The sequence below is a fragment of the Peromyscus eremicus genome, chromosome 3 (assembly GCF_949786415.1).
Source record: "Peromyscus eremicus chromosome 3, PerEre_H2_v1, whole genome shotgun sequence".
Classification (NCBI taxonomy): Eukaryota; Metazoa; Chordata; class Mammalia; order Rodentia; family Cricetidae; genus Peromyscus; species Peromyscus eremicus.
This window is the reverse complement of record NC_081418.1, coordinates 11,930,841-11,953,108: the sequence shown is the minus strand read 5'-3', so window position 1 is coordinate 11,953,108 and position 22,268 is coordinate 11,930,841. Positions and strand designations below refer to the sequence as shown.

At 37.7% G+C, this 22,268-nt stretch overlaps 1 protein-coding gene across 3 annotated transcripts in view; it reads right to left on the bottom strand.

Moving 5' to 3' along the window:
- Dmtf1 (cyclin D binding myb like transcription factor 1) overlaps positions 1 to 22,268 on the bottom strand; it is a 57,783-nt gene that overhangs the window by 17,011 nt on the left and 18,504 nt on the right. For all 3 annotated transcript variants that reach the window (XM_059257270.1, XM_059257271.1, XM_059257273.1), the window contains exons 5-7: positions 18,922 to 19,016; positions 3,668 to 3,782; positions 2,755 to 2,831 (exon numbers count right to left, since the gene is read on the bottom strand). In XM_059257270.1, the coding sequence (XP_059113253.1) occupies positions 2,755 to 2,831; positions 3,668 to 3,782; positions 18,922 to 19,016 (287 nt within the window). The remainder of the gene's footprint in view (positions 1 to 2,754; positions 2,832 to 3,667; positions 3,783 to 18,921; positions 19,017 to 22,268) is intronic.

Genomic DNA, 22,268 nt, shown 5'->3' with positions numbered 1-22,268 from the left:
AGGTAAGGTAATAAAAAGATAAGCTAGAAGGAACTTGGGAAAAAGAATTTCACATCGTACAAAATGCTGGGACAATTGTCATCCATACATAAAAAGAACCGAAGCCCTACTTCATATTAGTTGGGGGGCGGATATTAAATGCAAAATCATAAAATGTAAACAGGACAATAAATAAGAATAGGTTCATACCTATGAGATGCAAAATCAAGTTAAAAAATGAAAAAAAAAAGATATTGAAATTAAGAATGCTTGTTCATTAAATGTTATTCAAAGAAAAGAAAAAGGCAGGCCCTAAATCTTGACAAGGTTTTTGTAATGAATGACCTATAAACGCTTTATATACAACAAATATTATGAACATCTAGCAGAAAACAAAAGCAAAACCTATATCAAAGTGTGTAGAAAATACAAAGAGGAATTTAAAAAGAAATACAATGGTCAATAAGCATCGAAAATTATTTTACTTGAAAATCAACAGCATAAACCTAAAAAGAATGAAAGTAAGCAATTCCTGTGTAATGAGCAACCTGAAATACATTTATACAGTAAAATACAGCAAAACAAGTCAATAGCAAAAATCACAACACTGACCAAGAGAAACAATTTATGAAATACCATCTTTTTATATAAGTGTCAAAACCAAGTAAAATTACAGTGGTATGTATCTTCCAAAAAGTTGAGACTCTTTTCTAACATTCATTCATAGAGTTTCAGAACTGCAGGCAATTAAACCTAGGTAAATCCAAGCTAAATGCCAAGCACTTCGATGCTTGGCACTGTGGGACAACATGGATCATGAATGTTTGCCCTTCTCATTTTTGCTTGTGGCAGTTGTTGTCATTTTGCCCAATATATGAAGTATCTGACACTTCACCAATGAGAATGCTGTTTAAAAGGGCTTCTCAGCATTTTTCTAAGAGTATTACACAGTAAGATCAAGGGTTAAAAACAATAAATTATCTTTTTCCCTTCCCAAGACTGACGTATCTTTCCACACTGCCTATTCCTGTCAATCCTACCATTAGTCTCCAAATGCCCTAAAACCAAAACTTTAAGTAATTCCAACTTTTCCTTAAGCAGGACTCAGAGCTTGCCTGTTTCCTTTGCTTTTTTCCCCTGCCAGTTTGAGTTCCTGCCATTCCCACCTAGTCTGCTGTGCCCTTTTGCAGTTCTCAAATCTTAGTCAGGACCACTAAAATGGAAGGATCCAGGAGATCATCTGCTCAAATCTGCTAGGCAAGATGCCATCTTCTTAATTTCCTGAATCTGGTGTTTCTTACCATCTTTTACAGCTGTATCTAAACTTTTAGTATTTTCTGACCGCCCGTGCCACCTCCCACCAGGTAAGCATTTAATCACTGTGTACAACACCCTCAGCTTCTCAGTGTATGTGACCAGCAGACAACTTCACTCTCAACATTTATGGACTTGTTGTTTCTTCAAAATAGACTTGGTAACAGCATTTTCTTTCATCATCTGTAGAGAACTTATAATAAAGAATGGAAGGTCTTTTTTTTAAGCTTACAGTTTACAAAGCTTACTTTCGGAAGACTGCAGTTAAAATTCAGCTTAGGACTATAAATGTGGTAGGAGACAATGTATTTATATATGTCAAACAATGCTAATAGCTAAACAAAGAGTGCATACCCTGCTATCCAAGCAACGCTAACAATCTACACTTCAAACATTTGAATTTTACTTCACCTCAAAGGTAGGCAGCAAGGCTCTGGAGAGGATTCTGTGAGAAGAGTATAGGTCTTCACTACCAACTTACCATCTAACTGAACTATCAAAGTGTTATTATTTCCTATTTTCTGTACAATAAAGTTCTACTTATTTCACCTGGACTTTATCCCAGTTGTCCCAACGCTAGTTATCTCGTTTCCAGTTAAAGGGTTAATGCACCATGTTGGGTATTGCCACTCAGCATTTATGCACAACGCATACTATATTTGGCCCAATAGTTCATACCCTTTCAAGACTCAGCTCATACCTTGGTTCATAAAAAACTGCCTGTAGTCACAGTACCATAAAGGCTAGAGGAGGAGGACTGCCCAAGTTCAAAGCCAGCTAGGTCTACACAGTCAGTTTCAGGCCAACCAAGGCTACAAAGGAAGATCCTGCCTCAAAACACAAATCAAATTCTTTTTTTTTGCTTAATCGTTCCAATCCTGAGAATAAACAATTCTTCCCTGAATTCTTAAGGTGTAACTTATGCACACCATTTGCACGACAGAAACTTTGCATAATCCTCACTGCTTTCTTTTTTCCCAGACAGTATCTATTGAGAGGACTCTTGTCTCCAGTGACTCCTCAAAAAACCTACACTCAATGGGCATTTAGTAAAGATGACAAAGATTGCAAGATGACAGCCTAAGCAAATGAACTTAAAGTTGTTGTTGTTGTTGTTACGCGAACTAGTATGATTTAAGTTGAAGGAAGATGAAAACCTCAGGGCATGGACAAGCTAAACTCACAGGCTACCTGAAAAGGTAAGGACAGGCTTAGGAAGTCAAGAAACAAGGAAGATTTTTGTCCTAACTTCAGCTAGTAACTAAAGCAACTTGGTTAAAATTCACAATCTGTTTTAAAAATATAATACTATAATCACAGATCTTGAAATTATTAAGGCACCAATCTTCTGTTATAAAAATTAGTGAAACACTCATAGTAACTACCCAGACTACTACCTGTATATTCCTGCACTCATCAGTAAACAAATCACTGAATCGTGAAAACTGTATCATGGGGTACCTTCAGATAGCGCTCAATGTTGTTCATCAAAATATCGATTTCTTCCTTGGACCACATCCCCTGCTTCCATTTATGGCCTTTAAAAGAAATATGAGTGTAATATAAATACAAGAACTACTACATAAAATACTACCATTTGAGAGGAATAAAGTACAACAGATTTCCTTTGTGATAAAGTTGTCGCTGAGAATAGAATTGGGCTAATCGCGTTTTTCATTCCTCTGAAATGTTCGAGTGCAGTAACTATTGTGACCTTACTCAATAAAGATTATGAAAGCAATTTTTAAAGTACTACTTTTCTTTTGGAATTATAAAATTGCTGAGACAAAAGTAAGGAGAGTTAAAGCATACTCAAAAGATTTTGGAAGTTTCTTTCATGAAAAAAATTAATTTTATAGGCAAAAGAATAAGTACTAGAGATTCTATGGCTAAGTAAACATAATAAACCAGATACCAAGCGAATAAGAGTATTCACTGTATGGCAGCTTCTTTTCCCTGCTGTAGTATGGATGCACCCCCAGTTCTCTGGTGTTTGATAAGAGCTTCCTCAGCTATGCTGCTGAGTAGCACAGCACTGCCAGTGCATCCCACTGTGCTTCTAAGAGAATCTCAAACACAGTGAGACTCATTTTCTCCTCTTACAGGCAATAACTGAACGGCCTCTTAAATGCCACCACAGTGTATCTGCTCAAAAATAACAGGACAAAACTTAGTCCCTATGAGAAATAGAAAGGTAATAGTTATTGTAAAATAGATGGCATTATGGATTCATTCATGGTGAAATTTAAGTCCATTAGCAAGTTCAAATACATTACTTAGTTCCACCAAGGAAGTCTCAATTCAGAATCTTGATGACAAGCCTTTCTAGCCCCATGGCTTCTGGTATTGGGACCCAAAATTCAGCTTATTTTACCTTTGTTAGTGAGAGAATCCTTATCTTCTTTAGTTGTAAACCATGCTTGGCTAACTGCTGAAACTTCCTCAGTACCCAATGGAGATATTTCATCTAGTTGATCATTCTGTAAAATCTTTAAAAAGAAAAGAAAAAAAAAAGATAGAGAGAAAAGGGGGTGGGGGAGAAGGTAACAGTTTGATTTAATGCCCAAGCTCATTCACATTTGTTGATGCTAGAAATCATAAAATTCTAACATAATAATTCACTCTGTATACTGGCTTCAGCTTTTTATAATTTGGGCCAATACTGCATTACTTAAATCATTATAGGAAGTTGGGTGTTGTGGCACATACCTATAATCCTGGCATTTGGGAGGCTGAAGCAGGAGGATTTTGAGTTTGCCAGCCTGGGTTCTATAGTGAGATTCTGTTTCAGAAAATGGAAATAGGATATTCCAAGATGGGTGCAGTTGCACACACCTTTAATCCCAGCACTCAGGAGGCATAGGCAAGGCACATCTCTGTGAGCTCAAGGCCAGCCTTATCTACAGAGAAGAGTTGCACAATGAGACCCTGTCTCAAAAGAAAAACAATCAACCTAACAAACAAAAAATTATATTCCAAAATCATTTGTGTATTTTGTATGTAAAATGAACTTTTCCATCCAGCTGATATCAGCTTCAGATAGAAAAAAGCAGTCTCCCGTCCTTGGGTGTTATGTCTGGCTAATGTCCTCAGGGGTGATTTCCTCTTACCTAATAGTTTCTTTATAAAAGATTATTAGACTAAATTACTGCAAAACCCTGTCTGCTTTACTTAACTGGTAATTTTGTATTAGCCTGTGAAGATGATTCATAGCTTTAATAGTGTATGCTCCTCTCCAAGAACTAAGATAGTATTAGTTATTGAAAGATAAACGGCACTGGTTGCAGCGCTGGTTACTGCGTGGAAAGGTCATGGTCACGACAGAACCCAGCATCAGTATTCAGAACTTTATTTGGGGGGCGGGAGGGGACCAGGCCTGGTGGGGGCGGGGAGGGAGAGCAGAGTGGAGAGAACACAGTGAGCATGGGGTCTGCATCCGGTTTTTAAGGGCTCCTGGTATGGAGCTACACCACAAATGTGCTGAATGTGTGACCATGCCACACGCACAAAGTCGCCAGCGCACACTGATGATGTAAGATGATGTAAGACGCAAGACCCTGAACTGTGTGTGCATGTGTAGCTAGAGTAAGGGCAGAATTTTAACAGTTATCACTGCACCTACAGAGGTCTTTATGCACTCATCACTGGCTACAGCTTTAGTATATTCAAACTAAGTAGGCAGGAACAAAGCTACCCACAACAGACTTGTCCCTGGGCATAAAGGGAACGAAACTGTAAAGAGACAGACTTGGTAATAGTGCTACCACATCATGGATAAGGCTGTCATAGGCACATCAGCATAAGGAGAGTCATGTGATTAAATGCTATTCAGTTTAGTCTCTGGCCTGAATAAACTACTATGCTAAGTCACTGCCTGGAGGTAAGTTCCAAGAATGAGTAGACTGTTTTATAAACAGAAACTGTACTTCTAATCTGAAGAGGAACTGAATTGTGGGACATCTGTTTGATCTGTTCCCTGAAAGTGTCAACAAACTGGTGCTTTTAGAAATGCCCTTGCTCAGAAAAAGGAGGGAAACCAATGAAACTGATACACTCTCAGAAGTATTTAATGATAATTTATCAGATATTCCTAGTGAGATCTAAGATGTGGATGACTGTTTTTATGATTCTTGAGACAATTCTACTAACAGTAACATTATTAGGCCTATAAGGAAGTGCAAGGTAGTGGACCTTTCAAGTGGTTCCGACACTGAGGACGCCACTGATAACTGTTGGTCTGAAATTGACACACTACCTTGCTTACAAGCGGGGGGTCATTACATTTCTGTCTCTGTGTGACTCTCTACCTTCTGTGACTTATCTCTCTTTTGGTGATGAATTGTTTGAGATGTGCAAAGAGCTGTCCAACCATCATGATCAAACTCAATGAAACACAAAACACCGTCTAGAACACTAAAGTGGTCTCTGGTTACAAAGAAGGACATCAAGAAATCCCTTGGCCTAATTATTCTGAAGGGTCAAATAAGAAAAGATAACTTATTGATCAACAGATCCTTTGATATGTACCCCTATATTTCTACAATGAATTACCACAGATTTGCACAATGACATTCTGGCATTTCAATGATAATGCCAAAATGGATAGTCACTTGGGGAGACTTTGAGATCCAATCTATGTTGAGTTATTTCCAGCATAAATTTTGAACAATATACAAACCAAAGCAACAGCTGTCTTTGAACAAGGGATATCATTCTGATAGCATGGGCAGGATGTTTAAAATTTTGCATGTACAACCCAGCAAAAATAACAAAATACAGTTTACTTGTTCAGATGGTGTGTGAGAATGACACTGACTATATCTGTAACATGGAAATATACACTGCTGACGGAAAAAAACTGCAAGAGACTGTTCTTTTAGTCCTTGAACCCTATCTTGTCACACAGCACCGTGTTTACCAGGATAATTATTACAATGTTCCATCTACTGCTAAATTGCTGATACAGAACAAAACTAGAGTCTGTGGGATTGTTAGGGAAGATTAGAGGTTAACTGCTAAATTTGAAAATGAAAACATCAAGAATGAAGGAAGGAAAATATAGTCTTCTCCTAGCATGGAAAGTCAAATGGTTGTCCCAATGATATCAACAATGCATGACACTTCTGTCTTGACAACAGGAAAAACAAAACAAAACAAAACAAACAAACAAACAAACAAAAAAACAGGAGAGAATATTGTAACCCTACCCGCATCAAGGAACACAACGCCCACATGAAAGGCATTGACAGTGCGGATCAGTTCCTGTCGTGTTGTTCCATTCTAAGGAAAACAATGAAATGGACAAAAAACGTGGTGCTGTCCCTTATAAACCGTGGGCTTTTTGTGGGAGCCTGTTCTCGGGTTCCTCGTGGCTTTACCCAGCAGGTCCGCATAGAGGATGATTAGGACCACGGGCCTGAGTGCAGGTGTCTGAGATGGTCTGCACTTGGCTGTGCTGGGGGAGGAGGTCTTTTGCTCCACCCCTTGGCATCTCTATAAAAACCCTGAGGCAGAGACAGTCGGGGCCGTTGGAAAAGGTTCCAGGCCCTCTCGAGGCTATCCTTTATTTTCTATCTGTTTATCTCTGCAAGATTCTCCGAAATAAATCCTTCTATGTAATATTTCCTGCTGCTCACACTCAAGAAAACTCTGAGGAACTGTGAGGGTGGTGGGTAAACGCCCCACAGCTTTTCAGTTGATTTACAGTGCACGTCTTCAGTTCACAAGCAAAAATGAAAAAAGAACAGTTTCTGCTACCGGCTGTGAGAGACTGAGTAACAGAGGACAATAATGAAGGGTCTCCAGAACCAGAGACAAATCCATCCAGCCCTTCCCCTGGGGCTGCAAGGAGAGCACCTCATAAAGAACCACCCAAAGGGTTATCAGGGGATATGAAGCAGCATGAACCCATGTTATTCCAGTGTGTGGAAAGAAAACATTTCCTGAGAGCCTGCAGAGTTTGTGCCGCCCACGGGAAGAGGAGTGAATCTAGATACTAATGTAAATTTTGTTTGGTCCCTCCTCATAGAGGAAAATGTTTCACATGGTACCATACATAAAAATAGCAACATGAACTTTAATTGTTTAATTGCTTTAGTAAATAAAAATGTTATAATTACTGAAAAACAACACCTGAAGTGCATTATGATCTGTAATTATGATGAATTAAATAATGTGCAGTTCCTGGTATATGTCTTAGAGATTTCTATGTGGTGTGAAAATGACTTAGTTCCTGTTGTTGAAAACCACACTGCTCTGGATGTGACCAAAGACAGAACAACTTCTATAGATACAACAAAAAGTTCAGGAGAGACCAGAAAAAAAGTATTAGGGCAAACCGCTATATGTGATCAGAGACTAAAGCTAAAAATACATATAAATGGCATTAGAATTGAGGGTTTGGTAGACACAGGTGCACATGTAATAATTTCATCAAAATCTTGGCATCCAGACTGGCCTCTTCAGGAGGAAAAAGTTCAGCTTCTTGGAATTGGAACTTTATCTAAGGTATGATGGGGAAATGTTTTTCTGTATGCTGCGAATATGTGTTGCTCTGATTGGTTGATAAATAAAGCCGTTTGGCCTATGGCAAGGCAGCCTAGAGGCAGGTGGGAAATTCAAGAAAGAGACAGGAAGAAGGCGGAGGAGACTCCAGCCTGTCATCCAGGGAGCAGCATGTAACGGCACACAGGTAAAGCCACAGAACACATGGCAACATATAGATTAACAGAAATGGGCTGAGTTTAAGTGTAAGAGCTAGTCAGTCATAAGCCTGAGCTAATGGCTGAGCAGTTTTAATTAATATAAACCTCTGTGTGTTTACTTGGGTCTGAGTGGCTGCAGACCAGGGCGGGGGTCACAGGAAATCTTCCGACTACAAATGGTGCCAAAATGTGGGGCAAGAGTTTCTACCTAAAACCTGAGAAAGCTTTAGAAAAAAAAAAAATTCTAAAACAGAGTTAAAAGCAGCTTCCTAGTTGTCTCTCTCAGGCCAGTAGCAGCCTGTGGGCTTAAGCCACTCTATGGCGGGTTCATGGCGTGCAGGCTTAACCTGCAGCATGGTGGATCCCTGCCATAGTACACAGGGGTGTCTCCAAGCCACACATTACGCTGCATGGTGGATTTAGCCTTTGCGAGTACACACCAAAAAAAAAAAAAAGTTTCTGGGCTACACACTGCTTTGACAGCAGCATAGACCCACTGCCTCCCAGAGTCAGCAGACAGCATGGCTCCCAGAGCTGGCGATGAATTATCTCCACCATGTTGAAAAGCTGAGATGGGTGGAGTCAGCAGCCAAAGCTGCCACTTCAGTACTAACCACTGCAGTTTAAAGCAACAGATTCACAATAAGGCAGATTCAGATGGAATAAGACTTTAGGTGGTTTATAGAGTGTGTAAAAATGTACACAGGCTTGGAAGAGAGAAGAAAATAAATATAAACAATTATATAAAGAAGTAGTTTTAAAAAATAAAGTCTTTAAAGAGACAGTAAAAGTAATATAAAGAATAAGCCACATAATGATGGATATCACACAGAGAGTCTGGATTATATTGTCTTTGGGATTTTTAACTGCAGAGAGACATTTGATGATAAAAGCTGCTGAGTTAAATGAATATGTGTATTTTAAAAGTATCTTGATTTCTAAATTAATGTCTAAGGATACGTTGCTTTAGAAAAGAGGTTCTGCTTTTGTTTCCACAGAAGATGAGAACCTAGGGATTGCTTCCAGGCTAATATGGTTTGAACAAGGAAGACTCCCTGAGAGACTCAGATGATCCAACATCCAAACAGCTTCAAGGCAACTGGCTCAAAAAATACATCACAGACTCTTCCAGTCAGGACTTGACCATAGTTCTTAATTTTCTCAGGATCCCCATGAGAATACAGCGCCCTTTATCAGCAGGAAGTAGCCTAGAACACTACACCCATATTCCCCAAAAATGGATTATGGATATTTGTCTTTGTATAGGTTGTTGGTTACAAACTGTTATTGGTCATAGTCAATATCTTTCTAAAAGAAGAAAGGGCAATATGATATGGAAATATAGGATATAGATATGATAGGATAAAAGGGTGGATTGTTGAACCTTTTAAAGAGCAACTTGTTTAAAATGTTTTACATTGGTATATATTTTAGTTTATTGATACAAATTTAGAGTTGATTTTGTTATACTATATATATATTTCTACTCTCGTTTAAGGTATTATGTTTATGTAACTCATTTAAATTGTAATGAATAAGAAATACAGATTAATAATTAGTCTTCATGATTTTTCTAGGTATACATAGACATAATTCAACTAGGTAGGTAATCTTCAAACACTTCAAAGACCTACAGAATTAGGCATTTAAATGTTTTAAAATCTTAAGACGACTTTCTAGACAGTGAGACATGTCTGCTGATTTACTTCAGAGAGAAAGATGGGCGTTGAAGACACTCCATATGGAGTTTATCTTCTTGGCAAAAATAGCCATTTGGGCAAGAAACTGTTCTTGCCTGGTCTGCTTGATAATATGTTGCATAAACTGGACATACAGGACCCACTGGAAGATGACCACTGAAATTTGCAAGGCAAGATGGTCCTTTAGGTTCCTGCTTCACAGAAGAAACTGCCAGACATTCTACAGGACACAGGTAGAAACGACTGAGAGACTCTAGGCCTGTGGGCTGAAGATGGATGCTCCAATGTTACAGAGGAACTTTGGATGACTGTCCAGGCAGGCAGCTGTCTCTGTCATTCTAGATTTTTGGAAGTTGCTTACAATGCTCTGTTTACTTAGGTAATATTATATCCTTCTGAGGTTTTTGATATAGTTAAAGACTAGTTATAAATTTTCCTTGGTTATGATAAAAGATAAATTAGATATGAAACCTTATACTCACAAATACAGGTTAGAAAATTTTTTCTTTAACTTTACAAAATACAAAAAGAGTAGATATTATAACTGTAATTCTTCTTTGATAACTGTTTTGTTATATGTAATTTTAGTAGGTTAAAGTTAAAACCTTCCTTTTGTTTAGACAGAAAAGGGGAATTGATGGGGGAATGTCTTTCTGACGCTATGAATGTGTTGCTCTGATTGGTTGATAAATAAAGCCGTTTGGCCTATGGCAAGGCAGCCTAGAGGCAGGCGGGAAATTCAAGAAAGAGACAGGAAGAAGGCGGAGGAGACACCAGCTGAGTCAGGAGATGCCAGCCTGCCGTCCAGAGAGCAGCATGTAATTGCACACAGATAAAGTCACAGAACACATGGCAACATACAGATTAACAGAAATGGGCCGCGTTTAAGTATAAGAGCTAGTCAGTCATAAGCTTGAGCTAACGACTGAGCAGTTTTAATTAATATAAACCTCTGTGTTTTTACTTGGGTCTGAGCAGCTGCGAACCAGGTGGGACATAGGAAATCTTCCAACTACAAAGGTAATACAAAGTGCAAAATGGGTAAAGTGTATAGGGCCAAAAGGACAGAAAAAAAGTTAAATTTTAATTAATTAAAACCACATATGGCTAATACCGCAATGAATTTATGGGGATGTAATTTGTTCCTGTAATGGAAAATACTCCGCCAATCTCAAAAACAAATGACAAAACAATGCTTCTGAGAGAAATATTAAAAGGTATTATAAAGAACAGACACAGATTCCTGAAAAAATACAGAGGAGACTCTATTAATTATTTAGGATGTAAGATAGGTTTACAAAAAATTCAACCACAGAAAGTATAAATCAGGAAAGATCAATTATATACTCTTAATGATTTTCAAAAATTGCTGGGAGATACTATCTATGGCCCACCATTAGATTAACTACTCAAGAACTAAGTAATTTATTTTAAACCTTACAAAGTGATAAGGACTTAAAAGTCCAAGAAAATTATCAAATGAGGCTGAGAGAGAATTGGCTTTGTTAGAAAAGAAATTTCAGGATGCATAGCTCATTTGGATCCACAGCTTGACTGCATTCTGATTATTTTACATTCTACTCATTCTTTCATAGGAATTCTTATGCAGAGAGAAGATAATATTTTAGAATGGATATTCTGACCACAGAGAGTAAAAAATTGAAGAACTATGTAGAAAAGGTTTCTGAATTGATTCTAAAAGGAAAACTAAGACTTTGTCAATTAGCAGGAATAGAACCAGCAGAACTTGTGGTACCTTTTACTAATGCTGAAATTTCCTCATTATGGACAGAAAATGAACATTGGCAAAGAGCTTACAGTAATTTTTGGGAGAGACTAACAACAAACATCTCAAAAGCCAGAGACTTCAGTTTATAAAGAGAAATAATTGGTTCCTTTCTCACACTATACAGGGAACATCAATTTCTGGAGCCCTTACATTCTATACTAATACAAACAAATCAGAAAAGGCAGGTTATAATTCAGGAAATTTAAGTAAAGTGACTCAAAGCCCTTATCTTTCTGTTCAAAAGTTTGAATTATATGCTGTTCTCATGGTATTGTTAGATTTTCCAGAACCTTTTAATATAGTTACTGACTCTCAATATGCAGAAAGAGTTGTTTTTACATATTGGACTGCTGACCTTATTCCAGATGATTCAGAATTAACTTTGTTATTTATTCAATTACAAAAAGCAATCAAAAATAGAAATCATTTCTTGTATAAAACACATATTATATCCCATACATGTCTACCAGGCCCTCTAACACAAGATAATGATGAAATTGATCAGCTATTAGAAAATGTGCAAAAAGCCTCAGAATTTCATAAGAAGCACCATGCTAATAACCAGGGTCTGAAAAAAGATTTTTCCATCACTTGGCAACAAGTTAAAAAAATTGTTATAGCCGGGCAGTGGTGGCGCACGCCTTTAATCCCAGCACTCGGGAGGCAGAGCCAGGCGAATCTCTGTGAGTTCGAGGCCAGCCTGGGCTACTAAGTGAGTTCCAGGAGAGGCGCAAAGCTACACAGAGAAACCTTGTCTCGAAAAACCAAAAAAAAAAAAAAAAATTTTTATATATATATATATATATATATGAAACAAAACAAAACAAAAAACCACCAAACAAACAAACAAAAAAAAGTCCTACTTTTTCTCTGCATAACCAAACTCCACTACCTGCAGAAAGTAACCCAAAGGGTACTCAAAGAAATAAAATTTGACAAATGGATGTATTCCATTTTAGAGTTTGGAAAATTAAAATATGTACACCATACTATAGATACATATTCAGGATTTCAATGGACAAATGCTTTGAGTTCTAAAAAGGATGATTCTATAATTACACATTTATTAGAAGTTATGATCACCATGGGTATACCTATAAAAATTATAACTGACAATGCTCCAACATGTCTCTTGTAAAATGAATCAGGTTTTACATGTCACAACATAAAGCATATTATAGGTATACTGCACAATCCTACAGGGCAAGCAGTCACAAAAAGATCTAATCGTACTCTAAAAGTTATGCTTCATAAACATATAACCAAGACCCCCAGAAATAGGTTGCACAATGTTTTATTAACGAAAGTTTTTAGATGCTAATGAGAAAGGAACAACAGCTGTGGAGAGACACTGGATAATAGAAAAAAAAAAAAAAAAACCAAAAACTACTACTGAATTAAATCAGCCTGTATGCTTTAAAGATGTGTTGACCTCAGAATGGAAGCCAGGGTATGTGTTACACTGGGGAAGAAGTTTCGCTTTTGTTTCCACAGAAGAAACACTATGGATACCATCAAAACGGATAAAGATTAGATTTGAACAGGAGAGAGCTCTGGATTAGAAGAGGCAATAGTTTATCGAACAGTATGACTGTTCAATCTAAACTAATTTATAAGACTAACAAATGCTTTTCATCTGATCAGCTAGAATTGCAAAAAGGGAAGCTCCCAAAAGTTAGGGATGGGGCTTGTTTTTCCAAGAGAATGAAGGCATCCAACTAAGGAATCTGAAGACCACTGGACAAATGAGACATCTGAAAAAAAGGAACGAATCATCCAGAGAAAACATCCCAGGAGAAAGAGTAAATTGGCCTACTAGTAGATCACATTTCCAACAGGATAAAATTTCATAAATCTTCCCAAATGCTTGTTTTTGCAGTTCTCTACAGACACATAAAGCAATGGTCTTTTTGTAGTCCCAGTTCAATTAAAAATTAAATCTGGCTTTGGAGTTAGAGAGCGGCTCTCTCCTTCTCTAAACCCAAGCATGCTTGTTAAAAGAAAATCCAAAATTAAGGCACTATTCTATTGTCACTAATATCATAATTCTTTGGTTTTATTCTGACTCTTCAAAACGTTTCTTAAGGTATAAAAATCTCAAAATTTATAAGATTAATATATTCAAACTTTTTGTCATGATATTAATGATTATATAGAGTACTAACTAATTCTATGAAAAAGGCTTCATCTAGCTTCATGTACATGGTTTCAGGTTTGAGTCTAGGAATTAAGTTTTGTACTCGGGATGTACATAACAAATTGTGGTCTCATTGAGATCTGCTGCACATGACTTTTAAAATGTTTAAATTTTCTGCCGTGAAACATGACCATGCCTAACAGTAACCTTTGAAGTCTCCAAATGGGACCCTACAACGATGATTCCACCTGGATTGTGGTAATACCACTAAGATGACAAACACCACCCAAAGATCAGCTTTGAACTACAAACTGCTGAGAACAATTTCAAGGCAGCTAACTGAGGTGGTCTAGCCTCACAGAGTATTCTAGCCCAGATGAAATAAGCCCTGCACTTTCCCATTACACAAAGACTGGACAACAAATGATATAGCCAGCTTTCCCAGGACTTGACAATTATCCCATGTTTTTTTTTTTTCAGGGTCCACTAAAGATGCCATCAGCCCCAGACACCAGGAAGTAATTTTAAGAACATGATGCCCACATTCCTAAGAGGTGGGGTGGGCGGATTTGGTCATTTTGTGGGTTATGGATATTTGCTATCATTTGGGGGGGGGGTGTTGGTTACAAGTTATTATTGATAATGGTGAGGGAAAAAGCTGAACAGAGGAGATTAGATTCAGGGATCTTGCTTTAAAAAGAAAAAGGGGGGATATACAAACAGGATTAAAGGGTAGATTACTGAATCTACTTTTAAACCAAAAAAGCAACTACTACTCTTAAATATTTTACACTGGTATGAATTTTTATATATTGATACAAATTTGAGATTATTTTTGTTATACTGGATATATGTTTCTACTCTTGTTTAAGATATCTTTGTATACTGATCCAAATTTAAGGTTATTTTTGTTAGAATCTACTGTACCTATGTTTCTACTCGTTTAAGGTATTGACCTATATAGCTTATTTAACAATGTAACGTAAATTTCTAGTCCTTGAAAATTATTATTACAAACTATTTAGGATAATAAAAAAATGAAGGTTAGTAGTTAGTCACTTACTACAATCAAACTGGTCGTCATGTTAGATATGTTTTCCACATCAAACACAGATATATTTTAGATAGACAGGTGGTCTTCAAACACTTCAGAGATCTAAAGAATATAGCATTTAAGATGTTTTAGTAACATAAGGGTTTTTTTTTTTTTTTTATGACAATGAAACATACTGCTCCTGGCAGCACCAATCTTACTTCAGAGAAGATTGATGGGCATCAAAGAAACTCCATACAAAGTTTACTTTCTTTGTTGCAAAAAATAGCCACTGGGCAAGAAAGTGACCTTGCCTTGACTGCTGACAGTATGCTGTCCAAATTGGACAAACAGGACACAAAAGTGTCTGCAGAATTTTGCCAAAACAAGGCAGGACAGTCGTTCAAAATTCCTGCTTCACAGAAAAGTCTGTCAGATATTCTAACTCACAGACCAAAGATGGATGCCACAATGTTGCAGAGGAACCTTGGGTGACTGTCCAGGTAGCTAACTGTCTCTGTTATTTCTTAGTTTTGAAGTTGTTTACTCTGCACTTCTTTTTTACTCAGGTAATATTATATCATTCTCAGGTGTGCGATGGAATTGGATACCAGATAGTTATAGCTTTCCTTGTTACTAGACTCAGAAAAGAAACTCACAAAAGAGGTATAAAGTATGTAAGGTTGAGAGACATAAAAAGATAGTTTTGGGTTGGTAATACAAGTTAGGATGAAAAGTGAATTTGGTACAACACTATGAACTCACCAAGATAGGATAGATAATGGAGTATTTTCTCTGAATTTGTGAAGTGCAAATGGACTGGACATATTAAATATAATCCTTACCTGTATATATCTGTATATAGTTATTGTATGTATTGTATATGGGTTTACTATGTTATTTAAAATCTTCCATTCTTTTTATTCTTTTTTTTCAGACAAAAAGGGGGAAATGTTGTGTGGTATTTTGATCATGTTCTAATAAAGCTTGCTTGGAGTGAGAAGGCGGAGTTAGCCACTAGCTAACCAAAATTGACCGCGTAGGTTTTGGAAGACTGAGGACAGATAGGACAGGAAGTAGTAAGGCAGGGCAGAAAGGGATTTGGCTTTCTGTTAGGAAGAAGGAATGGAGCAGGTAGGGAAGACTTGGCTTCTCTCATCTTTCATGTATGCTCTTACCCCAATATCTGACTCCTGAATTTTTATTGATAAAGGATAATTACAGTAATGCTTCATGTACATGTGCACACATGGATACACATACAAATAAATATGTAAACATACACACACTTGAGAAACTACTGGAACAAGTATAAAAAGTCTTAACAGCTCAAACGTGTGTCATACATTTAGACTTTTTAAAAACAAGCGAAATTTTCATAAAGCCAAGAACTGAGACAGATGAGATGTCATCTAAGGCAATCACAATTCATTAGGATTTGACATACATATCATACATTAATGAAAGACCTACCAAAAGACCCAAACACATATAGTGCCCAGTTTTAATAATTGGTTATGCCTGTTATTCCAGTATGTGAAAGACTGAGGGAAGAGAGCTTCTCCTAGTTTGAGGTCAGCCTAGGCTATGGAGTGTTACCCTATCTCAGAAAAGAACACAAAACTAAAACTCTTACATTTAATCATTTAAATTCATTGTTTCCACAAAACAGTTAAATCGCCCCCCTCTAAAAACTTAACTGTACAGCAGAACCCAGTCTATGCATTTCAGAAAAATGTCTGCTATATGGATTAACTGCTTTCTTGGGCAGTTAATACAGTATGGCTCAAACTTTCTTAATAAAGAGTTAAAATTATTAAGTCATTCTAAATGACTATCAAATGAATAAATAAGTGGTAACAATAAATTTCAATACTGTCAATAACAACATTTATTAAGTACAGGAAGAGACTGAAGGTTACTAACATATACTCAATGTGTGTACAGTAAGCTCTATTACATTTTGCCCTGTTTACACTATTTTATACAGAAATTTTAAAACAACCCAGGATTTACTCAGTGTGCTATTTCTTTTTTAATAAATTCTTTGTGAGTTTGAGGCTAGCTTGGTCTACAAAGCTAGTTCCAGGACAGCCATGGTCACACAAAGAAAACCTGGCTCAAAAATAAATAAATAAATACCAAAACCAAAAAACCAAAACCAAAAAAAAAAAAAAACCCCAAACAAAACAAAAAAACCAAAAACCAACCAACCAACCAAAAATCAAAAACCTTTCCAATATGCAAATCCAATTGCATAAAAAGTTATTTTTATTGTGTTGAATGAACAGAAAGTGAGATTATGTAGTCTTTAAATTTGGAATGTTTATGGACAACTGCTGTGGGATGTTCTGTATGGCAAAAAAGTGTTGCTGATTGGTTAATAAATAAATCACTGATTGGCCAGTGGCCAGGCAGGAAGTATAGGCGGGACAAGGAGGAGAATAAAGCTGGGAAGTGGAAGGCTGAGAGAGAGAGACACTGCCAGCTGCCATGATGAGAAACAGCATGTGAAGATGCCGGTAAGCCACGAGCCACGTGGCAAGGTATAGATTTATAGAAATGGACTAATTTAAGCTATAAGAACAGTTAGCAAGAAGCCTGCCACGGCCATACAGTTTGTAAGCAATATAAGTCTCTGTGTTTACTTGGTTGGGTCTGAGTGGCTGTGGGACAGGCAGGTGAGAGATTTGTCCTGACTGTGGGCCAGGCAGGAAAACTCTAGCTACAGACAACTAGGTTGATTCTAATTCTTTGGTTTTTTTTTTTTTTTTTTTTTTTTTTTTTTTCGAGACAGGGTTTCTCTGTGTAGCTTTGCGCCTCTCCTGGAACTCACTTGGTAGTCCAGGCTGGCCTCGAACTCACAGAGATCCGCCTGGCTCTGCCTCCCGAGTGCTGGGATTAAAGGCGTGCGCCACCACCGCCCGGCATTTTCTAATTCTTTGTTATAGTGAGTAAAGCAGCAATAAATATGGGGTGCAAGTGTCTCTATGGTTTGGAATGGAGTTCTCTGGGTATACGCCAACTTCCTACCATTCTGTGGGCTGTTTGCTCCGATGATTGTAGTTCATGTAGTCTCTGTTTATTTTCTGTTGATGCTTTGGGCTAGTTCCTGTGCTAATGGTGTTCTAGTCAAAAATTCCTGATTACCACAGTATCTTCAAGAGTATCTACTATGTTTTCTTTTTCTTTCTTTTTTAAAAAATTATTTATTTAACTTTATTTTATGTGCATTGGTGTGAGGGTGTCAGATGCCCTGGAACTGGAGTTACAGACAGTTATGAGCTGCCATGTGGGTGCTGGGAATTGAACCCGGGTCTTCTGGAAGAGCAGCCAGTGCCCTTAACCTCTGAGCCATTTCTCCATCCCTTATGTTTTCTTTTTCTAGATGTCTCAGGTCTTTTTTGAATATATTTTTGTACAAGGTGAAAGATAAGAATAGAATTTCATTCTTTTGCAGGCAGAGGTTTACCAGCATCATTGTTGAGTAGGTTATCTTTTTTCCAAAGTATGCTTTTCGCATCCTTGTTAAAAATTAAGTGGGCATAGCTTTGCTATTTTTCTAGGTCCTCTATTCTATTCCACTGGTCTACCTGTCTATTCTCATGTCAGCACCAGGCTGTCTTTATGATTATGGCTGCATAGAGTAATTTGAGGTCTGCTATTGTAATGACTCGAGTAATGTTCTCACTCCTTAGGATTGTCAGTCTATTCATGACATCTGGAGTTCCATATGAATTCTTGTATTGCTGTTTTTTTTAATAACCCTGTGAAATATGACATCAGAAGTTGAATAAGTATTGCATTAATTCTATGAATTGATTCTGGTAGTATAGCCACTTTCACAGTATTAATTTTGCCAATCCAGGAACATGGACTATTTCTACTGTCTAGTTTCTTTTGTGATTTCCTTTTCCCACATCTGAAGTCTTTCGTTGTAGAAGTCTTTCACTGCTTTGGTTAAATACAATGTACTCAATAGGGTCTTTTAAGTAAAATATCATTTTTTTTTAAGATTTATTTATTTATTATGTATACAGTATTCTTCCTGCATGTGTCCCTACAGGCCAGAAGAGGGCACCAGATCACATTACAAGTGGTTTAGCCACCATGTGGTTGCTGGGAATTGAACTCAGGACCTCTGGAGGAACAGTTGGTGCTCTTAACCACTGAGCCATCTCTCCAGCCCAAAATATCATTTTTTACTTAAGCTGCATGTAATAACCATGTTCCTCACTAAAGCCAGTTTAAAAGATGTACTATACCTGAATTTGTGTCACAGTTCCCTCAGAAAGTTCATCATCTGCCACTTCTGTGGTTGCCGTCATGGTCACCTCAAAGCTCTGATCATTTTCTGAAACTTCAAGAAAACAATGATTTACCTTCACAATAATAATTACCCTAACAAAATTCATGGGGAAAATGTGATCATCTAATTTCCTAACATGCTTCTTAACAATATACTGCACATTAATTTGCTCAAGAGACATGAATGCCAGGTAGGAAGGTCCTTTCATGGGGGCTTATATTCTAATAATGAACAAGATACTATATTGGGTGATACTTATAAGCCAAGAACAAAATAAAGCAGGAAAGGGAATGAGGTGGAGTGAAGTAGTATGTCTGAAATTTTAGGTAAGAGCTGGAGTGATAAGACCTGGGAAAAGTAAGAAAGCTAGTCTTGGAGGTGTCTTGCAGGAGACATTTTAAGGAATGAAAAGCACAAAGGCTTTGCAATATGGCATGCTTATAATGGCACAAGTATAATCAAATCCATTGTTGCTACAGCAGATAAAGTAAGTACAGGAGGAGAATGTATGAGACCTTGTAGGCAACAGCAAAGATGACAACTTCAACTCTGAGACCAGAAACCACAGAATGATTCTATGCAGAGAGATGATACAAACACTATCATTTTAACAGGACTGCTGTAGTTGCTGTGAGGAAAACAATCTGAAGGGCTAGAGTGAAATCAGTAAGAGGCTAACGCTGTAATGTAAGAGAGGCTTGGACTAAGCAGAAGTATAAGTAGTTCAAATTCTGAATAAATGTTGTTGATGGAGCCAATATGATTTGAAGACAAACTAGATGAGGTGCTTTTTCCCCCTTCTTTTTTAAGTCTAAGCAATAAGAACAGACTACTATTAAGCATTCATGAATTTTCAGGAAGTCAGTTTTAAATACATGACTGAGATATTTACCAAACATCAAATTCAGGAAAACCCTGAAGGTGACTTTACTGTAATAGGCACGTCTAAGATAAGTCTGGCTACAGTAAGTGGGGGCCACCATCAGCAGAGAGAAAAAGCACAACTTAAGATCACCTAGGTAATAAGGAAGAACGAAGAAGCAGTCGAAGACCCAAGGCTGAGTTTTGGCACATTCCATATTTAGAGGTTGGTGTGATGTGCACAAGTCAAACAAAAAAATGGACATGGAAAAAGAACACCAGAGAAAGGTGTTTCTAGAAGCCAGAGACAAAGGCTTTTGACAGATAAGACAAAGTCAGAGCGAGGGAGAGAAAGAAGGGATTCTAGATTTAACAAAAGATCTCTGGAGACCTAAACGTGTGTTTAACACTAACAGGAGTCATCCAGGTAGAGAATGAGTCACTAGTGATTCAGAAAACAGACCCAAGAACTGAATCTTTGAGTGTGCAAAGACAGAGTTGGTATATGGAAAAGCCTTAGCTAGCCAGGGTGAAGACACAGACACAGGTGAAGACAGATGTGGTAATGGAGTGTACAGTATATTTCCTCATTCAATTTTCTCTGAAACAGAGAAGGCTGTCCTCTGAATAAGAAAGGTAGAGGTCTCAGATTTCGGGACATGAAACACTGATCTCAGAGTGGATGAAAGAGTATGAGTAAGATTGGTGTGACATGTCCTGATCACATATATCTCACTTGTGAGGGCTAAAGCCAAGTCAGCTTGTTCATCCTGCCTTTCTCTAAGACCATTCCATAGCTGTGTTAAACATAAACAGGCAAAAACCCAGTTTAGATAGGGTTAGAGTTTAACCAAAGAACAATGAGAGAAAAGAAGGGAAAGGCACCTGAAGGTAACTGCTAGACAGTGAATATAATGATTAATCACAAAACGACCACTGGGTGAGGAGAAGAGGAAGGACAGCGCAGGAGAACAATGAGAAAGTGGCTCCGTCAGTGGGTCCAGAGCTGGAAAGGATCACTGGAGCACCACAGAGGACTAAGGAGGGGACAGGTTTGAGACGTCACAAATGCACACCAGCAACAAGTGACTCGAGAGTGGTAAAGGGCAGCAAATGAAAAACAAAGAGTGAGTGACTGGGGTCTCAAAAGAATCACCAAACCACAGGTAACAACCATGACCAGGAGTGAGAAATGGCATAAATGCACTGGCAGGCGACTGCAAAGAAAGCAGTGAGCCAGAATGACTAAAATGAGATGATTTCAGCATCTGCTTCAAAAAGTATGTAAAACCTGCATTTCTCGTTAAATACAAATCTTAATACCAATCAACTTGCATGAAGTCTAACAGATAATGCTGTTTAGTTTGAGATGTAGCATTCCATGTTCTAACCCTAGTCTACTTGTCTCTAAGTATCCACTTCCCTGCACAGGGAACAGCAGTCTTCTACTTTATCAGAACACTACAGTCTACCCCCTCCCACGTTAATTGCATCCTGGTACCTTTTACTCAGCCTCCTCCTCTACTCCCACCCTTCCCAACTCCAGCAACCACTGTCTGACTCCCTCCCTCCAAGAAATCAATCTCTTCAGCTTCCTGTGACTGGTTGACTTCACCTAAGACATGCTTTTGTTTTAAATGCAGCACTTTATACTTTTAGTCCAAACTAATATTCCACAATGCCCATGTAGCACATTTTCTTCATCTGTGGGTGGACACCCAGGTTGACTCCACATCCTGGCTACTGTGAGCAGTGCTATCGTCATGGGCATGTGGAATGAAGGCATCTCCTGACCGACTCCCCATCAACTCTACTCCAGGAGCCACCTTCATGCTGCTTTCCAGGATGGCTGTACTTCAGGTTCCACCAAGTGTGAGAGCATCTTTCTTTTTCTGTACTTTGGTTAACACTTTCAGTACAGCCATTTTACTTGGCCTGAGATGATCTAACTCATTACCCATTATTGATCTGCTCAAATTTTCTGTCTTCATGTTTCAACTTTGGTATATGTTCATAAAACTTATTCACTTGGAGGTTTTCCCATTTATTGGTATAGAGTTGTTAAAAAATATAGGTATCTCTAGTTCTGTGTATTTCTGTTGTATCAATTAAATTTCTCATTTTGGTCTTTGATTTTGAGCCTCTTCTTATATTAATCTAATGATTTATCAATTCAATACACACACACACACACACACACAATTCAAGTGAGCTTTTATAATTGGCTTTTTAGGATCTAGTTTGTTTCTATCTGATTTGGTACTTGTTTTCTTCCCTTAAGTGTAGGCACTTACTGCTATTAACTTCTCTCTTAACATTGCTTATCCCTTGGGCCTGGATATGCCAGGTTCCTATCTTCATGTGTTTTCTAGAAATGTTTTAGATTGTTCCTTTGGATTTGTTGACCCATTATTCACTCAATGGCATGCTGTTTGATTTCTA